Source organism: Bos javanicus, chromosome X, assembly GCF_032452875.1.
Source record: "Bos javanicus breed banteng chromosome X, ARS-OSU_banteng_1.0, whole genome shotgun sequence".
In the NCBI taxonomy this organism is placed as follows: Eukaryota; Metazoa; Chordata; class Mammalia; order Artiodactyla; family Bovidae; genus Bos; species Bos javanicus.
Window position 1 is genome coordinate 7,869,717 of NC_083897.1, and position 19,565 is coordinate 7,889,281.

The following is a 19,565-nucleotide window of genomic DNA, read 5'->3' on the forward strand; positions in this document are numbered from 1 at the left end:
ACCATCAATCTGGGTGTGAGATAGCAGGCAGGCAATTTAAAATGCCACAGAGCTCTCTTATCCCAAACAGCAGCTTCTTTCTTCACCAAATCATTTCTTGGTTGTTTAAGTTTTTACTAAATTCCAGAGTTCTGTGAAAGTTGACTGACAGTTTTTTTGCCAGTTCATCAGTTGCTTTTCTGAAGGGACAGAGCTCTGAGTTCTGTACTCTGCCACTTTTAGTTATGTATTATTGTTGTCATCTATGGACCCCTGGGTCACTGCCCTTTACTTAGCAATGAATGACCTTAGCTTTTGATTCAGTGTCACTTTCTCCAACTCTATTCCTTTCTTAATTTTTAGAGATTATCATATACATGCTAGTGATACTTCCAACATGCTGGTTTCTTAGTTCCTTGAATTCCACTCTTGCAAAGACCTCCTCTACTCTATTTTAGCCATTCACTCCATATCCTAAATTCTAATATTACCAATAGCTACAACTCCTCAAAGTACTAATTTCACATATCCACCCTCAAGTGGGTCCTTAATGTCACTGGCCAATTATACTCTTATTTCTCTAGTCCATTCACTCTCATACTCTCTTACGCAACTATTTCCTACTTTCTCTTCTAAGCTCCAATACCTCCTCTATCATTCCCTTTCTCATCTGATGAACTTGCTTTCTATTTCAGCATGAAAACTGGATCAATCAACAGGACCTCTACAAATTCTCACCATCAGATCTATCCACCTACCAACAAGTGTACCCACATATGCTACCTTTCCACCTGTTATTATATGTGAATTCCCTGTGGTCCTATATAAAGTTCATCCATCACTTACGCTATAAGCTGCATTCTATCTTATTCAAGAACACTAATCCAATAATTTGCTCCTCTTTCTCCTACATCACCAGTTTTCTTTCTGTTCAATCATTCCCATCAACACATAAACAGTCTCTCTCCTATCTTCAAAGAAAATCTCGAGTTCACTTCCTCAGTTACCCCTCCATTTATCTGTGCCTCTCTGTAGCAACTCCTTTATAGAGTTGTCTATTCTCATTGTCTCTAATTCCATTCTTCCCATTCTCTTTTAACATCACTCAAACTCTACAAATATGGCTAGTTTTGAACTCCCTGCTAATAAATCCATTTTTCAGTCCTCATCTTAAATGACCTGTCAGAGACATTTAACAGACTTGATCACTCCTTCCATTTAGCTTCCAAGATGCTATATTCTTGTTTTCCTCTTACCTTACATGTGTTCCTTCTATATCTCCTTTGCTGGCTCCTCCTCTTTTCCCAGGCCCTTTAACATCAGAGTACCCCAAGGCTCAGCCTTTGGTTCTCTTATCCAACTTAATGATTTCATCCAGTATCACAACTTTAAATATCATCTATGTGCTTTTGGCACCCACATTTCTATCTCTAGCCCTTTCTAGTTCAAGTGCTTTCTCCAGCACACCAAATCCAATATCCAGTTATTTGCTCAACATCTCCACTTGAATATCTGAATCTCTAACAGGTATTTCAAACTTAAGATGCCCAAAACTGAATTCCTGATTCCTGCCCACAGTACTCCAAACTCATTCCACCTGAAATTTACCCTATCTCAGTTGATGACGAAAACTATCTTTTTAGCTGCTCAGTCCAAAAAAAAAAATTTAGGACAGTCTCTAACTCTACTTTCTCACATTCTATATCTAATCCATCAGCAAATACTATTGGCTCTACCTTCAAAATATATTCAGAACATTATCTACTTCCACTACTACCATAACCATATTGATTCTTTGAAAACCTAAGTCAAAATGCATATGTACACACTCTTTTTGTCTCTCTTGTCTCTTTCTCACACACACATCACTCATGTCACCATTAGATGTGTCTACTAAAGAAACTCCTTACTCTGATGGCTAGTAATTAATGTGGGGGAAAAAATGAAGTATTTGTCTGTCTTCCTAGTAGGAACTGTACTGCAGAATAACCAAACAACTCAAGTTAATAAGGGACAACTGATGGCTCATAAATGTAGACGGCAAGATAAAATTAGTGAACCAACAATTTGGAACACCAAAGGAAATAACTGACTCAAAAAACTACCATCCATGTAGTTACATTACACTTAATGAAAGATTGATGAAAAACTGGATATTCACATGTTACCAAATATCAACCTACAGATAACTTGCTGTTGACAAGATGGGGAAATGTCATTGTATAATGGAGGGATTATATTGTCATCAACTTACTGAAATATTAGAAGCCAGTATTAGATGCTATGCAATATAAAACATATAACACAACCTATGAAGTATTTTTGCCACTAATATTTTACCTGAACATAGTCGAGCCTTTAGCCCTAACTTCAAGCATATAAGAAAAACAGGGGATAAAGAACAAATTAAACCAACCACAAAAAGCAATTAGATAAATCCAAAAGGTGGAGTCCTCTTTGGGAATTTCTCTTCAACAAGTGACTGCCATTAATGGAAGGGGTGGGGGAAATTATTCTAAACTGAAAGAGAGTAAAAAAAAATCCCCAAAATCAAATATTATATTTGTGTGGTCTTTGACTGGATCATCATTTGAACAAACCAGGTGTAAAATGCATTTGGGGGACAACTTAGAAAATCTAAATATGGTCTGAGCTATGATAGCAGTCTAGTTAGATATAAAATTAGTATCATGGTTGTATAGAAAAATGTCCTTACTGTTAAAAAATACAAATTAATGTATTTAGGAGCAACCAACCATTCATGATCTGTAATATAAATTAATATTTCCCCCCCAAATTATACCAATGTGTTAATAAACATACTTCTAGGTGATAGAGTTAAGGGTATTCACACTATTCACTCTTTTCTATATGTCTAAAAATGTTCATAATAAAATTAAAAGGTAAAAGAAAAACAAAATGAAAAAAACTACACCAGATCATATCATTCAAAACCTCCACTGGCTTCACTGGGCACTGGAAGTCAGAAACCTTGCACCAGTCCACGTGATATGGTCCCTCATCTTTGACCTCACCCACTACCGCTCTCCCACTCAATCACTCTCATCCAGCCACACTGGTCTCCTCGCTGTTATTCAACACATTAGGCATGCTCACACCTGAAGACTGTTGCCCTAGCTGTTCTCTTTGCCTGGAGGCTCTTCCAAATATCTGCAGTTTACACTCTCACATCATCTGTTTCTTTGCTTAAATAAACTCACCTTTTCAAAGAGGTCTACTCTTACTTTTTTGTTTAAAATTGCCACTTCACCACTCTAGTACTCTCATTCTTCCTTATGCTGCTCTCTTTCTTCTTTTGCCCCCTCTCATTGATCACCTTTGCTTAGAATATAAGCATCATGAAGGCAAGGATTTTTATTTGCTTACATATGTAGTCGCAGCACTTAGGACACTACCTGACACATAGGAGGTGTTCAGTCAATATTCCTTAAATGAGTATATTAGGGTTATAATAGTGCATAACACCATGGTACCACTATTACTGTGTTCTGAATCAAGAAACCAAAAAGCTGGGACAAGAGTGAGAGTCATCATCTCCTTCCTCTTCCTGTGGCAAGATAAACCCAGCCAAGTTTGTCTTTCAGTATCCTCACACTTTCTAGTACTCCTTTCTTCTTGCCCTTCGTGCTGACCCTAAACCCTCTATTCCAGCAATCTCTGTTAAGGGAACTGAATCAGCCCAATTTTCCAAAGTCTGTTCTAAAACTGCTTATATCCCTACCAACTTTCCAAGTCAAGACATCCAGTACAGGTAATCCCAGGTTGAAATCAGAATAAAATCACTCTGACTTTATAGCAGAAATAATTACCTTTGCCTAGAAGTCCTAGCATTAAGGAAAAAAAATTAAAAGAACCCTGTTAATCCCAATAACTTCCAATTGGTGAAAATATGGGTTGTGGACAGGGGGAGTAAACATTTTCAGGAAGTGATGGCAGGGGGTTGGGGTGGGTAGACTTAGGCAAGAGACCAGTACACAGGGTGAGCATACATGCTTAGGAACCAATTCCCCAGGTTAGAAGCCCTCAGCAGTTCTTGATTTTCGTGGCTTTTCTTACTTTACCTCACCAGACTACAAATTATCTAAAATCTCTTACATTTCTTCCCCTGCCCTCAGTGGTCCTTAAGATTACAGATTCCCAAAATAAGATTGCTCAGGCAATAAAAATAAGCAAATGGTGTTATACAGAACAATACCAGGGTTACTCTTTCCAATAATAGGTTATTTCTAAATCAAATATTTTTTGGTTGGGCATTTCTTATGTAAGACAAAGGCCCCATTATCTACTTTTTTTTAAAAAAGGATCATTCCGTGCTCACTTCAGCAGCACATATACTAAAATTGGAACGATACAGAGAAGATTAGCATGGCCCCTGCGCAAGGATGACACGCAAATTCGTGAAGCGTTCCATATTTTTTGAATGGATAAGAAAGCTGTGGTACATATACACAATGGAGTATTACTCAGCCATTAAAAAGAATACATTTGAATCAGTTCTAATGAGGTGGATGAAACTGGACCCTATTATACAGAGTGAAGTAAGCCAGAAGGAAAAACATAAATACAGTATACTAACGCATATATATGGAATTTAGAAAGATGGTAACAATAACTCTGTATACGAGACAGCAAAAGAGACACTGATGTATAGAACAGTCTTATGGACTCTGTGGGAGAGGGAGAGGGTGGGAAGATTTGGGAGAATGGCAATGAAACATGTAAAATATCATGTAGGAAACGAGTTGCCAGTCCAGGTTCGATGCACGATGTTGGATGCTTGGGGCTGGTGCACTGGGACGGCCCAGAGGGATGGTATGGGGAGGGAGGAGGGAGGAGGGTTCGGGATGGGGAACACATGTATACCTGTGGCGGATTCATTTTGATATTTGGCAAAACTAATACAATTATGTAAAGTTTAAAAATAAAATAAAATTAGAAAAAAAAAAGAAAAAAAAAAAAAGGATCATTCCAACATTGGTTAACCCCCAGGGATATTTTAATTCAGTTCAAAAAGTGTTACCATTATGAGGAATAGTGTCATACAGAAAGTTTTAATTCTAAAACTGATATTCAACTAACAATACTATATTAAGCAGTAGGTCATCATTATTCACTGCAATAAGCCCTGAAACCCTCAGTCTCCAAAGTCCTAACCTATATTCTAATTAATCATGCTCAAGTTAAATTTCAGCTACCCTGTCACTTCAGCAGTTGGCTTCATGTTCTCAAATCCAAAACAATCAAGGTGCAATTAAACACCTGAACTTCTCTTTCTCTATACTAAGAGTAGACTCCCTGGCTGCCAGTAGGAATAGGAATGACTATCATCACTAATTTTTAAACAAAGGTGAAATGCCCTTGCCCCAAATCCTTGACACTTCTCTTGTTTGGTACCAAAAAGCTATATGCTTTTAGTTCTGAACTAAGTTATCTTCTGGAACATTATAGAGAAATGGAAAAATTAAGATAACCAAAGGCAGTAGGTGGATTATATTTAAGAATCCTAAAAGAAGCTATCCTTCTATCCTGAACTTGAGCTCTCAGGGATAGGAATAGACACTCTTTTCCAGAGTATCCTCAGTGCTTAACACAAAGCAACAACATACCATAAAAACTCAGTAAATGAGTATTTCCTGACTAGTTGAAAATCCCAGGCAGGTAGACAAATCAGAAAAGCCAGACCAGAAAGACAACAGAGGCCTTATTACATTAAAATCCGCCACGCTATTGCGAAAATTATCTTCCTAAAACACAGATCATTCAACTTTTACTACAGGCTAAGCAATAAAATCAATCAAGAGAAATCAGTAAAATATAGACCCTGTCCTAAATGACTCACAACCTAGCAAAGGAGACAGACACAGTTTATTCCAATATAACCTGATAAGTGCTAAAAGTCTGAGTTAAGTTTTATGAGAACAGAATTTAAGAAGTGACTTAAACTCTGCATGGGTGAAGTGTCCACCAAAAACTTTTATAGTTCAAGAAGTACTTGATCTTAAAGAATAAATAAGAATTTACAAGATGAAGAAAAGACAGATGAAAGGGGTGGGTAAGTACATTTTCCAGTTATAAGGAACTGCATTTAGACAAAGGTCTATACATAGCAATGCCCATACCAAAGTTCAAGTAACAGCTAGTAATTTAATATGACTAGAATATTAGATGTGACTGGAAAAAAATTACTAAAGATAAGGCTGGAAAGAAAGAATGGGACTAGATTGTGAAGAGCCTTTTCTGCTACATTTAGAAGTTTGAATTTCATCCTGCCAGCAAAGATTTTTAAGCAGTGTGTTAATTAGATCTCTTTCAGCATGTAACAGTAGTACATCCATAATATGAAAGATGGATTGAAAGAGAAATAATCAGAGGCCACAGATCTGCAAGATAACTACGCAGTGGTTTAAGTAAAAAATGATGCAAGATAGGCCTCAAGAATTTATTCACATCCATAAAAAATTTCAATGGTAACTACCCATATGATAAAATTCTAACTCAACACAGCATTCAAGGCTCCTGACAATCTAAAGTTGTGCCAACCTCTCCAACCTCACTTCCTGTCCCTTTTTCCCCCATATCTTACAATCCAGCCACATGAGACTAAGTACCATTTCTTCAACTTGTTATATACATTCTGTCTCCCATGTCTTCATTCACACGCTATTTGTTACTTCTGCACAGACAACTCTCAACAAACTCGTACAGCCTTCAAGCACCAGGTTCCAAAAAAAAATGTTATATCTGTAAGTCTTCCCTGACTCCATCTCTCTCAAGGCAAAAATTTATTAGGCTTTCTTCGAGGCCTTCACATCACATCATTCATACCACTAATGTAGTTTCTTATCCCTTCTACTAAAATGGCTGAGCTGAAACCAATCGTTTACAAATAAAATTCAAAGTAAATTTGACATATTAAATCACAAAATTTATACACACACACATATACATACACACACATTTTTTTTTTTACCTGATAAAACTTGAATTTGAACCCAAGAATATGACACAGTGTTTGCGGTTCACACATACTCATGTAAGATTCTAATAAAGATATAAAGAAGTCATCGTGTTCTGGCCTGCATTCAAACACTTCTAAAATGACATCCAGAACTCTATTGGGATCCAGATTAAAGCATCCTGTAACAGATGAGATATACACAAATTCAAAAGTGATTATACATCATTTCTAGAAAAATCATTAACTTTCAGGGACAACTTACATAAAATAAAGACAACTTCTTTTACAAGTTTGCCTTCTCTGCCCCAGAGGGAAATCTTCTTTTTCAAGGTCATCAAGACAACCCCCCACATTTTACAGATGAGAAACATGACTTTCCCAGGATTACAGAGCAGATTACTAACACAGCTGAGCCCAGGACCCTGTGACGCTAAGTGAACCTTCTATGCCACATTATCTCATCAATTCTTGTTTACTCACACTAGTGAAAGAGATTCACATTTTTAATTCTTATCAAAATATGAAAATCAAACAACGTGTTTTACAAGTTAGACAACTTTTATGCAGAACTATTTGGAATGTGGATAAACAAGTTAGAAGCTCAGGTTTGTGAAAGTAGAGCATCATTTTTAGAATCATATTTTAGTTTATCTTATATACACAACAAAGCTACAAAAAGTAATTATATATTGATAGTTTTTGGCAGTAATTCTAAAGGAAATCAGGTACACTGCTGATACTAAAGATATGAGAATACCAAGGGGCTGGGGACAAAACACAAGCAAACAGAGAAGTAAGAAAACAATCTAGGTAGATCAGGAAAGAGAAGGGAAAGAAGCACTTAATAGGGACTGATGGTTACTTACCCTTGCTAATCTCCTAGAGTAAGTTAAAAAGGCCAATAGACATGAATTTAATAAACATTCCTATCAGCCACTCTACTCTCAATACTATTATTACCTCTATTTTCATTCATCTTCAGCTGTTACTATAATCATATTATAGTGCAGTTAGACCCTATGTGCATTTGAGAATGCAACCATTTACACATAATAAACAATGCAAAATAAAAAAGACAAATCATTTAAATGATATAGTCAAAAACAGATCTTGCTGTGATTTATGTCATAGAGTGTTTTGCCTATGTTTTCCTCTAAGGGTTTTATAGTATCTGGCCTTACACTCCCATTGGTGGGAATGTAAACTGGTACAACCACAATGGAGAACAGTATAGAGGTTCCTTAAAAAATTAAAAACAGAACTATTAGGTTGGTGCAAAAGTAACTGTGGTTTTGCATTGTTGAGCTTTGCCATTTGATATTAGAATGCATTCTTAAATAAATATGCTTATGTTCTGTATCATTTTAACGTGCATTTCTCACTTTATGTTTTTTGGCTAGTAACTTATTACTTGCTATTTATTTCATATGTATTTTAGACCAGGGAAATGATGTTAGACAAAAAGCAAATTTGAGCAATTTTCTTATTTGAATTCAAAATGGGTCGTAAAGCAGTGGACACAACTCGCAACATCAACAACGCATTTGGCCCAGGAACAGCTAACAAACATACAGTGCAATGGTGGTTCAAGAAGTTTTGCAAAGGAGACAAAACCCTTGAAGATGAGGAGCACAGTGGCTGGCCATTGGAAGTTGACAACAACCAAATGAGAGGATCATCAAAGTTGATTCTCTTACAACTACATGAGAAGTTACCCAAGAACTCAACGTCGACCATTCTGTGGTGATTTGGCATTTGAACAAATTGGAAAGGTGAAAAGGCTTGATAAGTGGGTGCCTTGTGAGCTGACTTGCAAATCAGAAAAGTCATCACTTTGAAGTGTCCATCTTCTCTTTTTCTATGCAACAACAACAAACCACTTCTCGACTGGATTTTGACATGCGACAAAAGTGGATTTTATACAACAACCAGCGATGACCAGCTCAGTGACTGGACCAAGAAGAAGCTCCAAAGCACTTCCAAAAGCCAAACCTGCACCAAAAACAGGTCATGGTCACTGTTTGGTGGTCTGTGTGTGCCAGTCTGATCCATTACAGCTTTCTAAATTCCAGCAAAACCATTACATCTGAGAAGTATGCCCAGCAAATTAATGAGATGCATGGAAAACTGTAACGCCTGCAGCCATCAATGGTCAACAGAAAGGGCCCAATTCTTCTCCACGACAACACCCAATTGCACAGCACACAACCAATGCTTCAAAAGTTGAACGAATTGGGCTATGAAGTTTCACCTCATCTGCCATGTTCACCTGACCTCTCGCCAACCAACTACCACTTCTTCAAGCATCTCGACAACCTTTTGCAGGGAAAATGCTTCCACAATCATCAGGAGACAGAAAATATTTTCCAAAGTTCACTGAATCCCAAAGCACAGATTTTTATGCTACAGGAATAAACAAACTTATTTCTCATTGGCAAAAATATGTTGACTGTAATGGTTCCTATTTTGATTAATAAAGATGTCTTTGAGTCTAGTTATAATGATTTAAAATTCAGGGTCCAAAACCGCAATTACTCTTTCATCAACCTAATACCATAAGACCCAGCAATCCCAATCCTGGGCATATACCTGGAGAACACCATAATTCAAAAAAAATGCATGCATCCGAATGTTCGTTGAAGCACTATTTACAACAGCCAGGATAATGGAAGCAATCTAAATGTCTATCAACAGATGAATGGATAAAGATGTGGTACATATATACAATGGAATATTACTCAGCCATTAAAAAAAAATGAAATTGTGCCATTAGCAGAGACATGGATGGACCTAGAGGCTGTCACACAGAGTGAGTCAGAAAGAGAAAAACAAATATTGCATAATATCACTTATATGTGGAATCAAGAAAAATGGTACAGATGAACTTATTTACAAAGCAGAAATAGAGAAAACAGATGCAGAGATCAAACATATGGACACCAAGGGGGAAGGGGGAAGTGGGATGAACTGGGAGACGGAGACTGACACATACACACTACTATGTATAAAATAGATAACTAATGAGAACCTACTGTATAGCACAGGGAACTCTACTCAAAGTTCTGTGATGACCTAAATGGGAAGGAAATCCAAAAAAGACGGGCTATATGTATATGTATAGCTGATTCACTTTGCTGTACAGTAGAAACTAACACAACATTGTAAAACAACTATAATAAAAATTAAATTTTAAAAATTAATTTAAAAAATAAATGATATAGTCAATTTCATCCACCATTCATCTCAAAATAATATATGCTGATGACCCAGAGTGAGCACATCACTCTGCTGTTCCCTCAGTTTATATCAGTTCCCTTATGCCTTGTGAATGGAATTCTTGTATTTTTAATAACAGATTTTTCATTAGGCATAGCCCCTAATACAAGCTAACCACTTCATCTGCGGCAAGCAAATAAACACTGATTTATTCTAATGCTGGAGCAAAAAAGAACACTGTCAATTGAGGGAGAGTTGTTGGGTCTAACCACTGTACATTATGGATGACTTAGAGGATTTTTCAAAGAAAATTCTTATATAATGTATTAATGATTTCTCTATTAAAGAGTTACTTTTATTATCTCCACACTTAAGTGTATTAAATGCTATAAAGCTAATGTCTAATTTGCAGTATCTTAGCCATCACTTAGAAAACCAAACCCTCCAAATTTAAGTATTTCTTTCTTCCTTTTATGAAACCAAAGCTTAGAATACATTTTTCTTCCACTTCTCATACTAAAGAAAGAAAGGACCAATACAATGATCATCTTATAGAAAAGAGCTCGACTTTCATAAATTCTCCAGAGATGTTTACCTAAAGCTCTGGGAAGAAAACTTCTGAATATTTTTGCCTTTCCTTGCACCCTCAAAAAGTATGGTCTATGAATGTACTCCAAAAGAGCAACTGGAATTTTTAAATGCTGCTGGTGGAAATATACAATGTAAAATAGTATGACTACTTTATAAAATCACCAGCTTCCTTAAAAGTTAAACTTAACACCTACCATATGACCCAGCCATTTCATTCCTAGGTTTTACCTCAAGAGAAAAAATGTTTATGTCCATATAAAGACCTATACACAAATATTCACAGCAGCTTTATTTATAATAGGACACTCAAATATCCATCAACAAGTGAATGGATAAAATGTAGTACAGTATAACTGTAAATATACAGTGGAATACTACTCAACAATAACAAGAACGACTAATACAAGCAACGACATGGATAAACTACAAAATAATTATGCTGAATGAAATAACTCAGACCAAAAAAAAAAAAAAGTTCACTGTATGATTTCATTTATAAAAGAATTACAGAAAATGTAAACTAATCTATAGTTTAGGAAGCAGATCACTGAACTTTCCTGGTGGGCCAGTGGTTAAGAAGCCACCTGCCAATGCAGGGCACATGGGTTCAATCCCTGCTCCAGAAAGATTCCACATGCCATGGGGTAACATGGCATGCCCATGCACCACAACTACTGAGCCCATGCTCTAGAGCCCACAAGCCACAACTATTGCTGCCTGCATGCCCTAGAGTGTGTGCTCTGCAACAAGAGAAGCCACTGCAATGAGAAGCCTGCACAAAGCAACTGGAGCCTGCTCACCACAACTAGAGAAAACCCATGTTCAACAATGAAGACCAAGTACAGACAAAATATTTTTAAAACTTTACAAATTAAAAAAAAATGCAACAGCATTATAAAAAAGAAAGCAAGCAGATCATTGATTATTCCGGGAGGAAATAGGGAGTAAGGAGGAATGAAATACAAAGAGACAAGAGGAAATTTGGAGGGTGGGTGATAGAAATGTGCATTATCTAGATTGTGGAGATGTTTTCACAAGTGTATATATGTGTTAAAACTCAATCTGTACACTTTAAATATGCACATTTTATTGTACATCAATTATGCCTAGATGGGCTTCCCTGGTGGCTCAGAGGTTAAAGCATCTGCCTGCAATGAAGGAGACCTGGGTTCGATCCCTGGGTCAGGAAGATCCTCTGGAGAAGGGAATGGCAACCCACTCCAGTATTCTTGCCTGCAGAATCCCATGGACAGAGGAGCCTGGTAGGCTACAGTCCATGGGGTCCCAAACAGTCAGACACAACTGAGCGGCTAACACTTCATGCCTAGATAAAGTTGAAAAAAAAAAAAGCTTTCAAACTGCTATAACACTAACAATAGAGTATGGAAGTAGGATCTAGCAAACTTTCCAACCTTATAACTGCTCCTACATTTACTAAACATAAAAATTCACTCAACTAAATAAAAATGAACAATGCTCTATTCCATCAGAGAACAAAAAGATACATTGAATATATTTTAGAAAAAAATGTTAGCTTATAATTACCCATTTAAGCTACAGTCCACAAAACTTGTGTATAAGGACTAGAACAACAACATACTACATGGAAATGTTGTGTTTCATTCATACTGCTTTACAGTTTATATTTTCAATGTGTTACAGAATGGACCATTGATATGTTTTGTTTAAGAGTATTATTTCACAAAGGTTATTTTACAGTGATCTGTAATGTCAACCAATTTCTTTCTAGAAGCAATTTAAGGTTGTAACCTAGACGAACAGGACGCAACATTTATTTATAACAGATGACAATGTTTGCATCTCTTACCAAAAAAAAACCTGGCTTATGAGTTTTCTGTTATATGTCTCAGGTGCCATAAGTTAGTCCAATCAATTGGAATGACCTATGCTACACAATGGGCTTTCCCAGTGGCTCAGACGGTAAAGAATCTGCCTGCGATGCAGAACAGGATTTGATCCTTGGGCTGGGAAGATGCCCTGGAGAAGGAAATGGCTACCCACTCCAGTATTCTTGCCTAGAGAATCCCATGTACAGAAGAGCCTGGCAGGCTAGAGTACATGGGGTCACAAGAATCAGACACAACTGAGTGACTAACACACATATGCTATATAACAAAGAAAAAGAAACCAAACGAAGGATTTAGAAAATCATTTTTTAAATGGCAGAGTTTTGCTAATAACAGTTAAGCTATTTCATACACAATTAAGATTTTAGTATCAATAAGTAAGCTTAAAATGTACAAAATAATTTTTTTTCTAATGGCAACTGTGGTAGAACAGGCAATCTTGTGCTCAAACATCTTAAAAAGGCTTTTATCTAGCCCAAGCATTGATAGTCATGTCATCCTGAGAAAGAGCATAAGCCTACCCCCTACCTCTATATCAGGTACATTAAGCAATACACACACACACGCACGCGCACGCACGCACACACACACACACACACACACACACATGCTTTTTCAGGAACAAACAGGGAACCATATGGGAAATAACATTTTAAATAGTAGACCTGTAATGGCCATGGATTCATTTCTTCATTTAAATAAACATTAAGTAACTACCCACTCCAGTACTTTTGCCTGGAAAATCCCATGGACGGAGGTGCCTGGTGGGCTGCAGTCCATGGGGTCGCTAGGAGTCGGACACGACTGAGCGACTTCACTTTCACTTTTCACTTTCATGCGTTGGAGAAGGAAATGGCAACCCACTCCATTGTTCTTGCCTGGAGAATCCCAGGGACGGGGAGCCTGGTGGGCTGCCGTCTATGGGGTTGCACAGAGTCGGACACGACTGAAGCGACTTAGCAGCAGCAGCAGCAGCAGCAGCAGCAGCAGCAGCAGCAGCAGCAGCAGCAACTACCCACTATGTACCAAATGCTTGTGATACAGAGATTAATAAAATGCCTTCCCTACCCATAACAAAAGTTCACAGATTTTGGATGATACATCTTTGGAAAAAATGCAATGAAAAGTAACTGAATGTTCCCCAAAGATGGATAAGATGGCCAGTATTAGAGCAACTAACTGCAATTAGAGGCAAAAAACATGATTAAAGTGACAATGGTTCTTTTAGGGACAGGTCAAATTGAGATTCTTAACAGAAACAGAAAGACCTTGGTAACACTGCAAACATGACTGGGAGAGACGTCCAGCCTATACATTTTCGACAATAAAACAGAATGATAGCTTCAATTATCATGTTCCTGACAGAATAAACCTTAATAAGACAAAAAAAAAAAAAAACATGTTCTTAACAAAAGGACATGATGTAGCTCTGGCATGTAGAATTACTTAAGAAGCAGGCTAAGCGGTGGTCTGAATGTTTTTTTGTACTTCCAAAATTCATGTTGAAATTCTAATGCCCAATGAAATGGTATTAGGAGATAGGCTCTTTGAGAGATGAATAGGTCATAAAAGTATAGTCTCATGAATCAGAGTAATGCCCTTAGAAAAGAGAGCTCCTTGCCCCTTTTACCACATGAGAATACAACAGTAAGTTAGCAGTCTGCAACCCAGAAGAGGGCTGTCATGAGAACCCAACCATGCTGGCACCCTGATCTTGGACTTCCAGCCCCCAAAAATGTGAGAAATACATTTCTTTTCTTTATAAGCCCCACAGTCTATGGTATTTTGTTACAGAAACCTGAATGGACTAAAACAGGCTAATGAAAACTTATGCTAGACTATTTCTAAGAAATAGTTTTGCAAAAAACTGCACATTTCAAGGCAAGAACCAGAGAAGCAAGATGCAGAGCAATGCATCCAACAAAATAAAAGTATAATAGTTAAAACAAAAAACTATACTTAAGAACCCCGATTGCTGTCTTCCTTTTCTTAGTAGAGATAAATGACTTCTTTGTAACTCATGTATAGGAAAGAAACACCAAAAAAGCAAAGCCTTAGGTAAAGGAAGCAGTCAACTGGTTTCTGCTTCCAAGGGATAGGAGAGTGTTGATACAATAAGAAGCTTCAAGGCTGAAAGGCTCTTATATGCAAACTGATCTGAAGACAGAATACTAAGTACATTCAAGACAATGTACTCAAAGGGGTTAAATGTCCCATAATCTGCCAAAGAATAAAATCATTTGACTTGGGGTTTTGTTTTTAATATTTCTCTGGTCACTTAACAAGCAACTAAGAGGGCTTGGGAGACTGGAGGAGGAGAGACTCTCACCCCACCCTTCCCACCTCCAGTCAGATTTACAACCTTGGACACCAGGTGACAAATGAAGGTCCTGAGGTTTGGCGAAGAGGGCTCTGATTCTGCATGAGAAGGAAAGGATCAGAGAGTCAAAGCCAAAAAGATCCTGGGCCACTAAACCCCAAACCAGCAAGAATCATTTTCAGTCTCCAAAACTAAACTCAAGCTAGCTCCATGACTAATTTTTAGACATAACTTTTTATTGACAGCAGCAATCAGCATACCACACCCTATGGATCAAACCCATTCGATTTTTGTAAGTAAAGTTGTGCTGTCACAGACACTCCTTTATTTACACGTTGTCCATGGCTGATCTCACACTACAATGGCAAAAGCGAGTAGCTGCAACAAAAAACATATGGCCCACAAAGGAAAAAAATATTTACCATCTCATCCTTTACAGAAAAGGTTTGCTGACCACTAATTTAGAAGAAAGAAAAGGAAAGAATACCTACTAGTTATTACTTTTTCTGAAGGGCATACAGAAGAATAGACATCTTATAGTTTAGTTCAGCAATCAAAGGAGTCCATCTCTGGGAGTTTCTCGGCAGTCCAGTGGTTAGGACTCAGCACCTTCACTGCTAAGGGCCCGGATTGAATGCCTGGTAGGGAAAAGATCCCACAAGCTGCTTGGCATAGCCAAAAAACAGAGAGTCCATCTCTGATATTCTTTTCCCTAATTTATAAAATATGCTTTTTGCCATCTTGATGTGAGGATCATCTGTGAGGCATCTATGACATGGCAGCTCAAAAGCCTAATAATCACTATACATTCCTATTAAGTTTCTCAAACTTACTGTCAGACTTGAAATTGCAACCACCAGATAGACTCATAACTGTTCCTAATCCTTGCTTGCTTGCAGTAAACAGCCCAAGGCTATCTGACAGAATATAAATACTGTTTTTCATATTCAGGACATAAAATTTTGATGTGCCAGAATCTTTTAGGGAGCAAATGACTACCTTTTAATTATAGAATGATAAATAAGGATTTCTCCTGATCAGACCAAGTACCCTGAAATATAAGTGTATCTAAAATGCAAGCCTCCCAAACCAGATACCAGTTCTGTCAGTGGCTGGTGAAGGAGATCAGACCTGAGATAGCTTAGGTATTATCTGTCTAGATTGCTCCTAGAGAGAAAAAAATGGGAACAAACAAGAGGAAACTCATCCAAAGATGTCATGAAAAGCAGGATGCTATGTTAGTGAACTCCTCTGGCCAGATGAGACAAGGACTACCTAGAGTCTGCACTGAGGAATCTGGTAAATTCTAACACTGAAAGAGTGAGTACTCAGTCTTAACTTCAACTATGAAAAATTTCTTTCTCAGACAATGGGGGAGGAGAGGAATCAGCTAGCCAAAGAGAAACAAACACTGAGCCAGGGAAATGAACTTTCTCAAATCCTCCATGTTGCGAGAAAGAGGCTAAGAATCAGTATAAGCTATCCTAGAAAAGGGGACGGAGAAGGCAATGGCACCCCACTCCAGTACTCTTGCCTGGAAAATCCCATGGGCAGAGGAGCCTGGTAGGCTGCAGTCCATGGGGTCGCTAAGAGCCAGACACGACTGAGTGACTTCACTTTCACTTTTCACTTTCCTGCATTGGAGAAGGAAATGGCAACCCTCTCCAGTGTTCTTGCCTGGAGAATCCCAGGGACGGGGGAGCCTGGTGGGCTGCCGTCTATGGGGTCACACAGAGTTGGACACGACTGAAGTGACTTCAGCAGCAGCAGCAGCAGCAGCAGAAAAGGGGAAACATTCATTTGTTTTTCAACTAGTATTTATTCAGCACCTACGTACCAGGCACTAAGGTTAGAGGTACTAAACGAAACACAGAAAAACCCTCATTCTCATGGAACTTACTTACATTCCAGTGGGGCTGTGGCATAAAATACAGCGCATATTATATGGTGCCAAATGCTCAGAAGGAATATAGTGAACAACAGGGAGTGTTGCGGTGGGGGTGAGGTAGCCAAAGAAGTCTACACTGCAGAGGTGGCATTTGAGTGCTTCTGGGCTATCGTGCTTAGTAGTACACCTGACAGACTAGAATAGAGGGTTAGCCCAAGAAATCAAATTCTTTAAACTCATGGAATATCCATGTGAGTCATGAGCTTACAGCTGTGATTGCCACTGTTCTTCAGATACAGTAACATAACCTGTTCTCTATGGGGATAAAGTTCAAGAGAAGAAAGTACACAGTGTATGTTAGTCTCAGATAAAAGCATACAAAAATCCCTCTTTGAAATGTTCCCAAAATAACAAAGAACTAATAAAGTATAAACTCAAGGACAAAAAATAGAAGGAACAAGACAGACAAGAGATGTCAACAAACAAGCAGATAAAGTTTTTAAAAATGTGAAGACCTCATACAGCACAGAACTTTTATGTAGGGAATACCATTTTGACAGTACATGGCAGGATACAAGGAAAGACAAACCTATAGCAAGGTAGTACTGACAAACACCTCAAACTAGATCAAAATGCTGCAGGAAAAATGTAGAGCCTACCCTGGAAAGAACAGAAAGGAAACCCTACAGGTGGTTTTTTTTAATGGGTCACTGCCACACAATTTAAGCAAGCAAGCGCCCTGCAGCCCTAGGGGATTACCAGTCTTGGTGTTAAACTGACAATAGAAGTAGCAAAGAGACTTAGTCAGCTGCCAGAATAAAACTTACTTCAAAGAAAAGGGTAAATTTAAACTAAAAGCTCCTTATCTCTATACCAGTTGGTCACCAAAAGCCTAAGTTAAAAGCAAAGATAACTGTAGTAAATCTAGTTTTATCTGGATCCCCAGTGGAGAAAGGAGGAAAGGACTAGGATACCTCCTCTCTCTTAATCATACACAAATTTCAAAACCACAGAAAATAACAGAATTGAGCATAAGCATCCTCTAAATCCTCTGGAGAAGGGAATGGCAACCCACTCCATTATTCTTGCCTGGAGAATCCCATGGACAGAGGAGCCTAGTGGGCTACAGTCCATGGGGCCACAAAGAGTCAGACACAACTGAGTGACTGAGTAGACATATCCTCTAATAAAATATAACCAGTGAAGGACTTCCCTGGTGATCCAATGGTTAAGAATCCACCTGCCAACACAGGGGGCGTGGGTTCAATCCCTGGTCTAGGAGGATTCCACGTGCTACAAGGCAACTAGGCCTGTGCACCACAACTACTGAACCCATCTGTCCTGGAGCCTGTGCTCTTCAACAACAGAAGCCATTGCAATGGGGGGCCCACGCACTGCAACTAGAGAAAGTCCCATACAGAGCAACAAAGACTCAGCACAGCCAAAAATAACAAATAAATTAAATAAATAAAATTTTATATAAAACTAGTGAAGCAGAAAATATGACTTCTCCAACAGGTTTCAAAACTTAAGACATCCAAGTGTTGCAAAATCTTCCTTGAGATAGCATAACACCTAACAAATAGCAAAAATTCTTTCCATTCTTGAAAAATCAGAAGTACCTTATTTTTCTATCATTCATTCCTCCTTTCTATAGAAGCCAACTATTTCTTCCAAACGCTCAATACGAAAAACAACACTAGGACTTCCATGAAGGTCCAGTGGTTAATAATCTGCCATGCAGTACAGGGGATACTGGTTCGATCCCTGGTCAGGGAACTAAGATCCCAACATGCCACCGAGCACTCAGCCTGCATGCTGCAACTACTGAAGTCCGTGCACTCTGGAGCCCGCACGCCACAACTAGAGACCTTGCACACCACACTCCAGAGTCCAAGCGCTGCAACACATGACCCAACGAAAACACCACATGCTGCAAATTCAGATCCAATGCAGTCAAATAAATTTAAAACCAGAAAGAACAAGGCTAAAGAAATTCTATTCAAAAGGTAGGGAAAATAATACTCTCCTCTTTGTTACACTTTTACAACATCTGCTGCACTTACTTTTAACAGATAAAATGTGTATCAAAGTTGCTTAGTATTTTTAAAATCAAGTTCAAAAGAACTGAACATCTCCACATTTCAAGAGTTCACCAAAGATTTTATTAAAGTTTTACTTTTGCTTATTTTCTGCCCTCCATAAAATTATTGGAAAATATCTAAAAATTAAAGATAGAAATACTAGAAAGCAGAAACTAATGTAAACACAAGGGTAAGAGTACCAAAAAGATTTCTTACAAATGTTATCTCAAATTTTCTTCTGTTGATAATAATCTTAAAAGTACAAGCTGGACACTTCTCTCATTTCTTAATTTAAAAACAAAGACCTATAGAAAATGCACTAAGTTTGTCTTTATGAATATTCTTCAACAGTCAAATTTATTCTTAGTAACACATACCATATAATGTACATCTTACCTATTAAAGATTTGATATTTTCTAAGATTAAATCACTAGTAATATTTCCAGATAAATCTTGCCCCAATTCAGCAATCAGCTTGGCATAACCTTCATTTTCTTCTCTTAACAAATTAAATTTTTGCTGCTTATAACTGAAATTAGATAAACATCATAAAGCAGATAAAATTAATTTCAATTAACAGGCCTGCATAAGATTAATGTGTTATTTTCATTGAATTTTCTTACTCTTATATTAAACCAC

The 19,565-nt window shown here is 37.8% G+C and overlaps 1 protein-coding gene and 1 non-coding gene across 15 annotated transcripts in view; one reads left to right on the top strand and one right to left on the bottom strand.

Annotated features, from left to right (window-relative positions):
• Positions 1 to 19,565, bottom strand: part of THOC2 (THO complex subunit 2) — a 118,753-nt gene that overhangs the window by 69,398 nt on the left and 29,790 nt on the right. For all 14 annotated transcript variants that reach the window (XM_061409456.1, XM_061409452.1, XM_061409457.1 and 11 more), the window contains exons 7-8: positions 19,322 to 19,455; positions 6,971 to 7,137 (exon numbers count right to left, since the gene is read on the bottom strand). In XM_061409456.1, coding sequence (XP_061265440.1) covers positions 6,971 to 7,137; positions 19,322 to 19,455 — 301 coding nt within the window. The remainder of the gene's footprint in view (positions 1 to 6,970; positions 7,138 to 19,321; positions 19,456 to 19,565) is intronic.
• LOC133243645 (U6 spliceosomal RNA) lies at positions 4,311 to 4,417 on the top strand. The gene has a single exon (XR_009735186.1). It is a non-coding gene; the product is annotated as a U6 spliceosomal RNA (small nuclear RNA).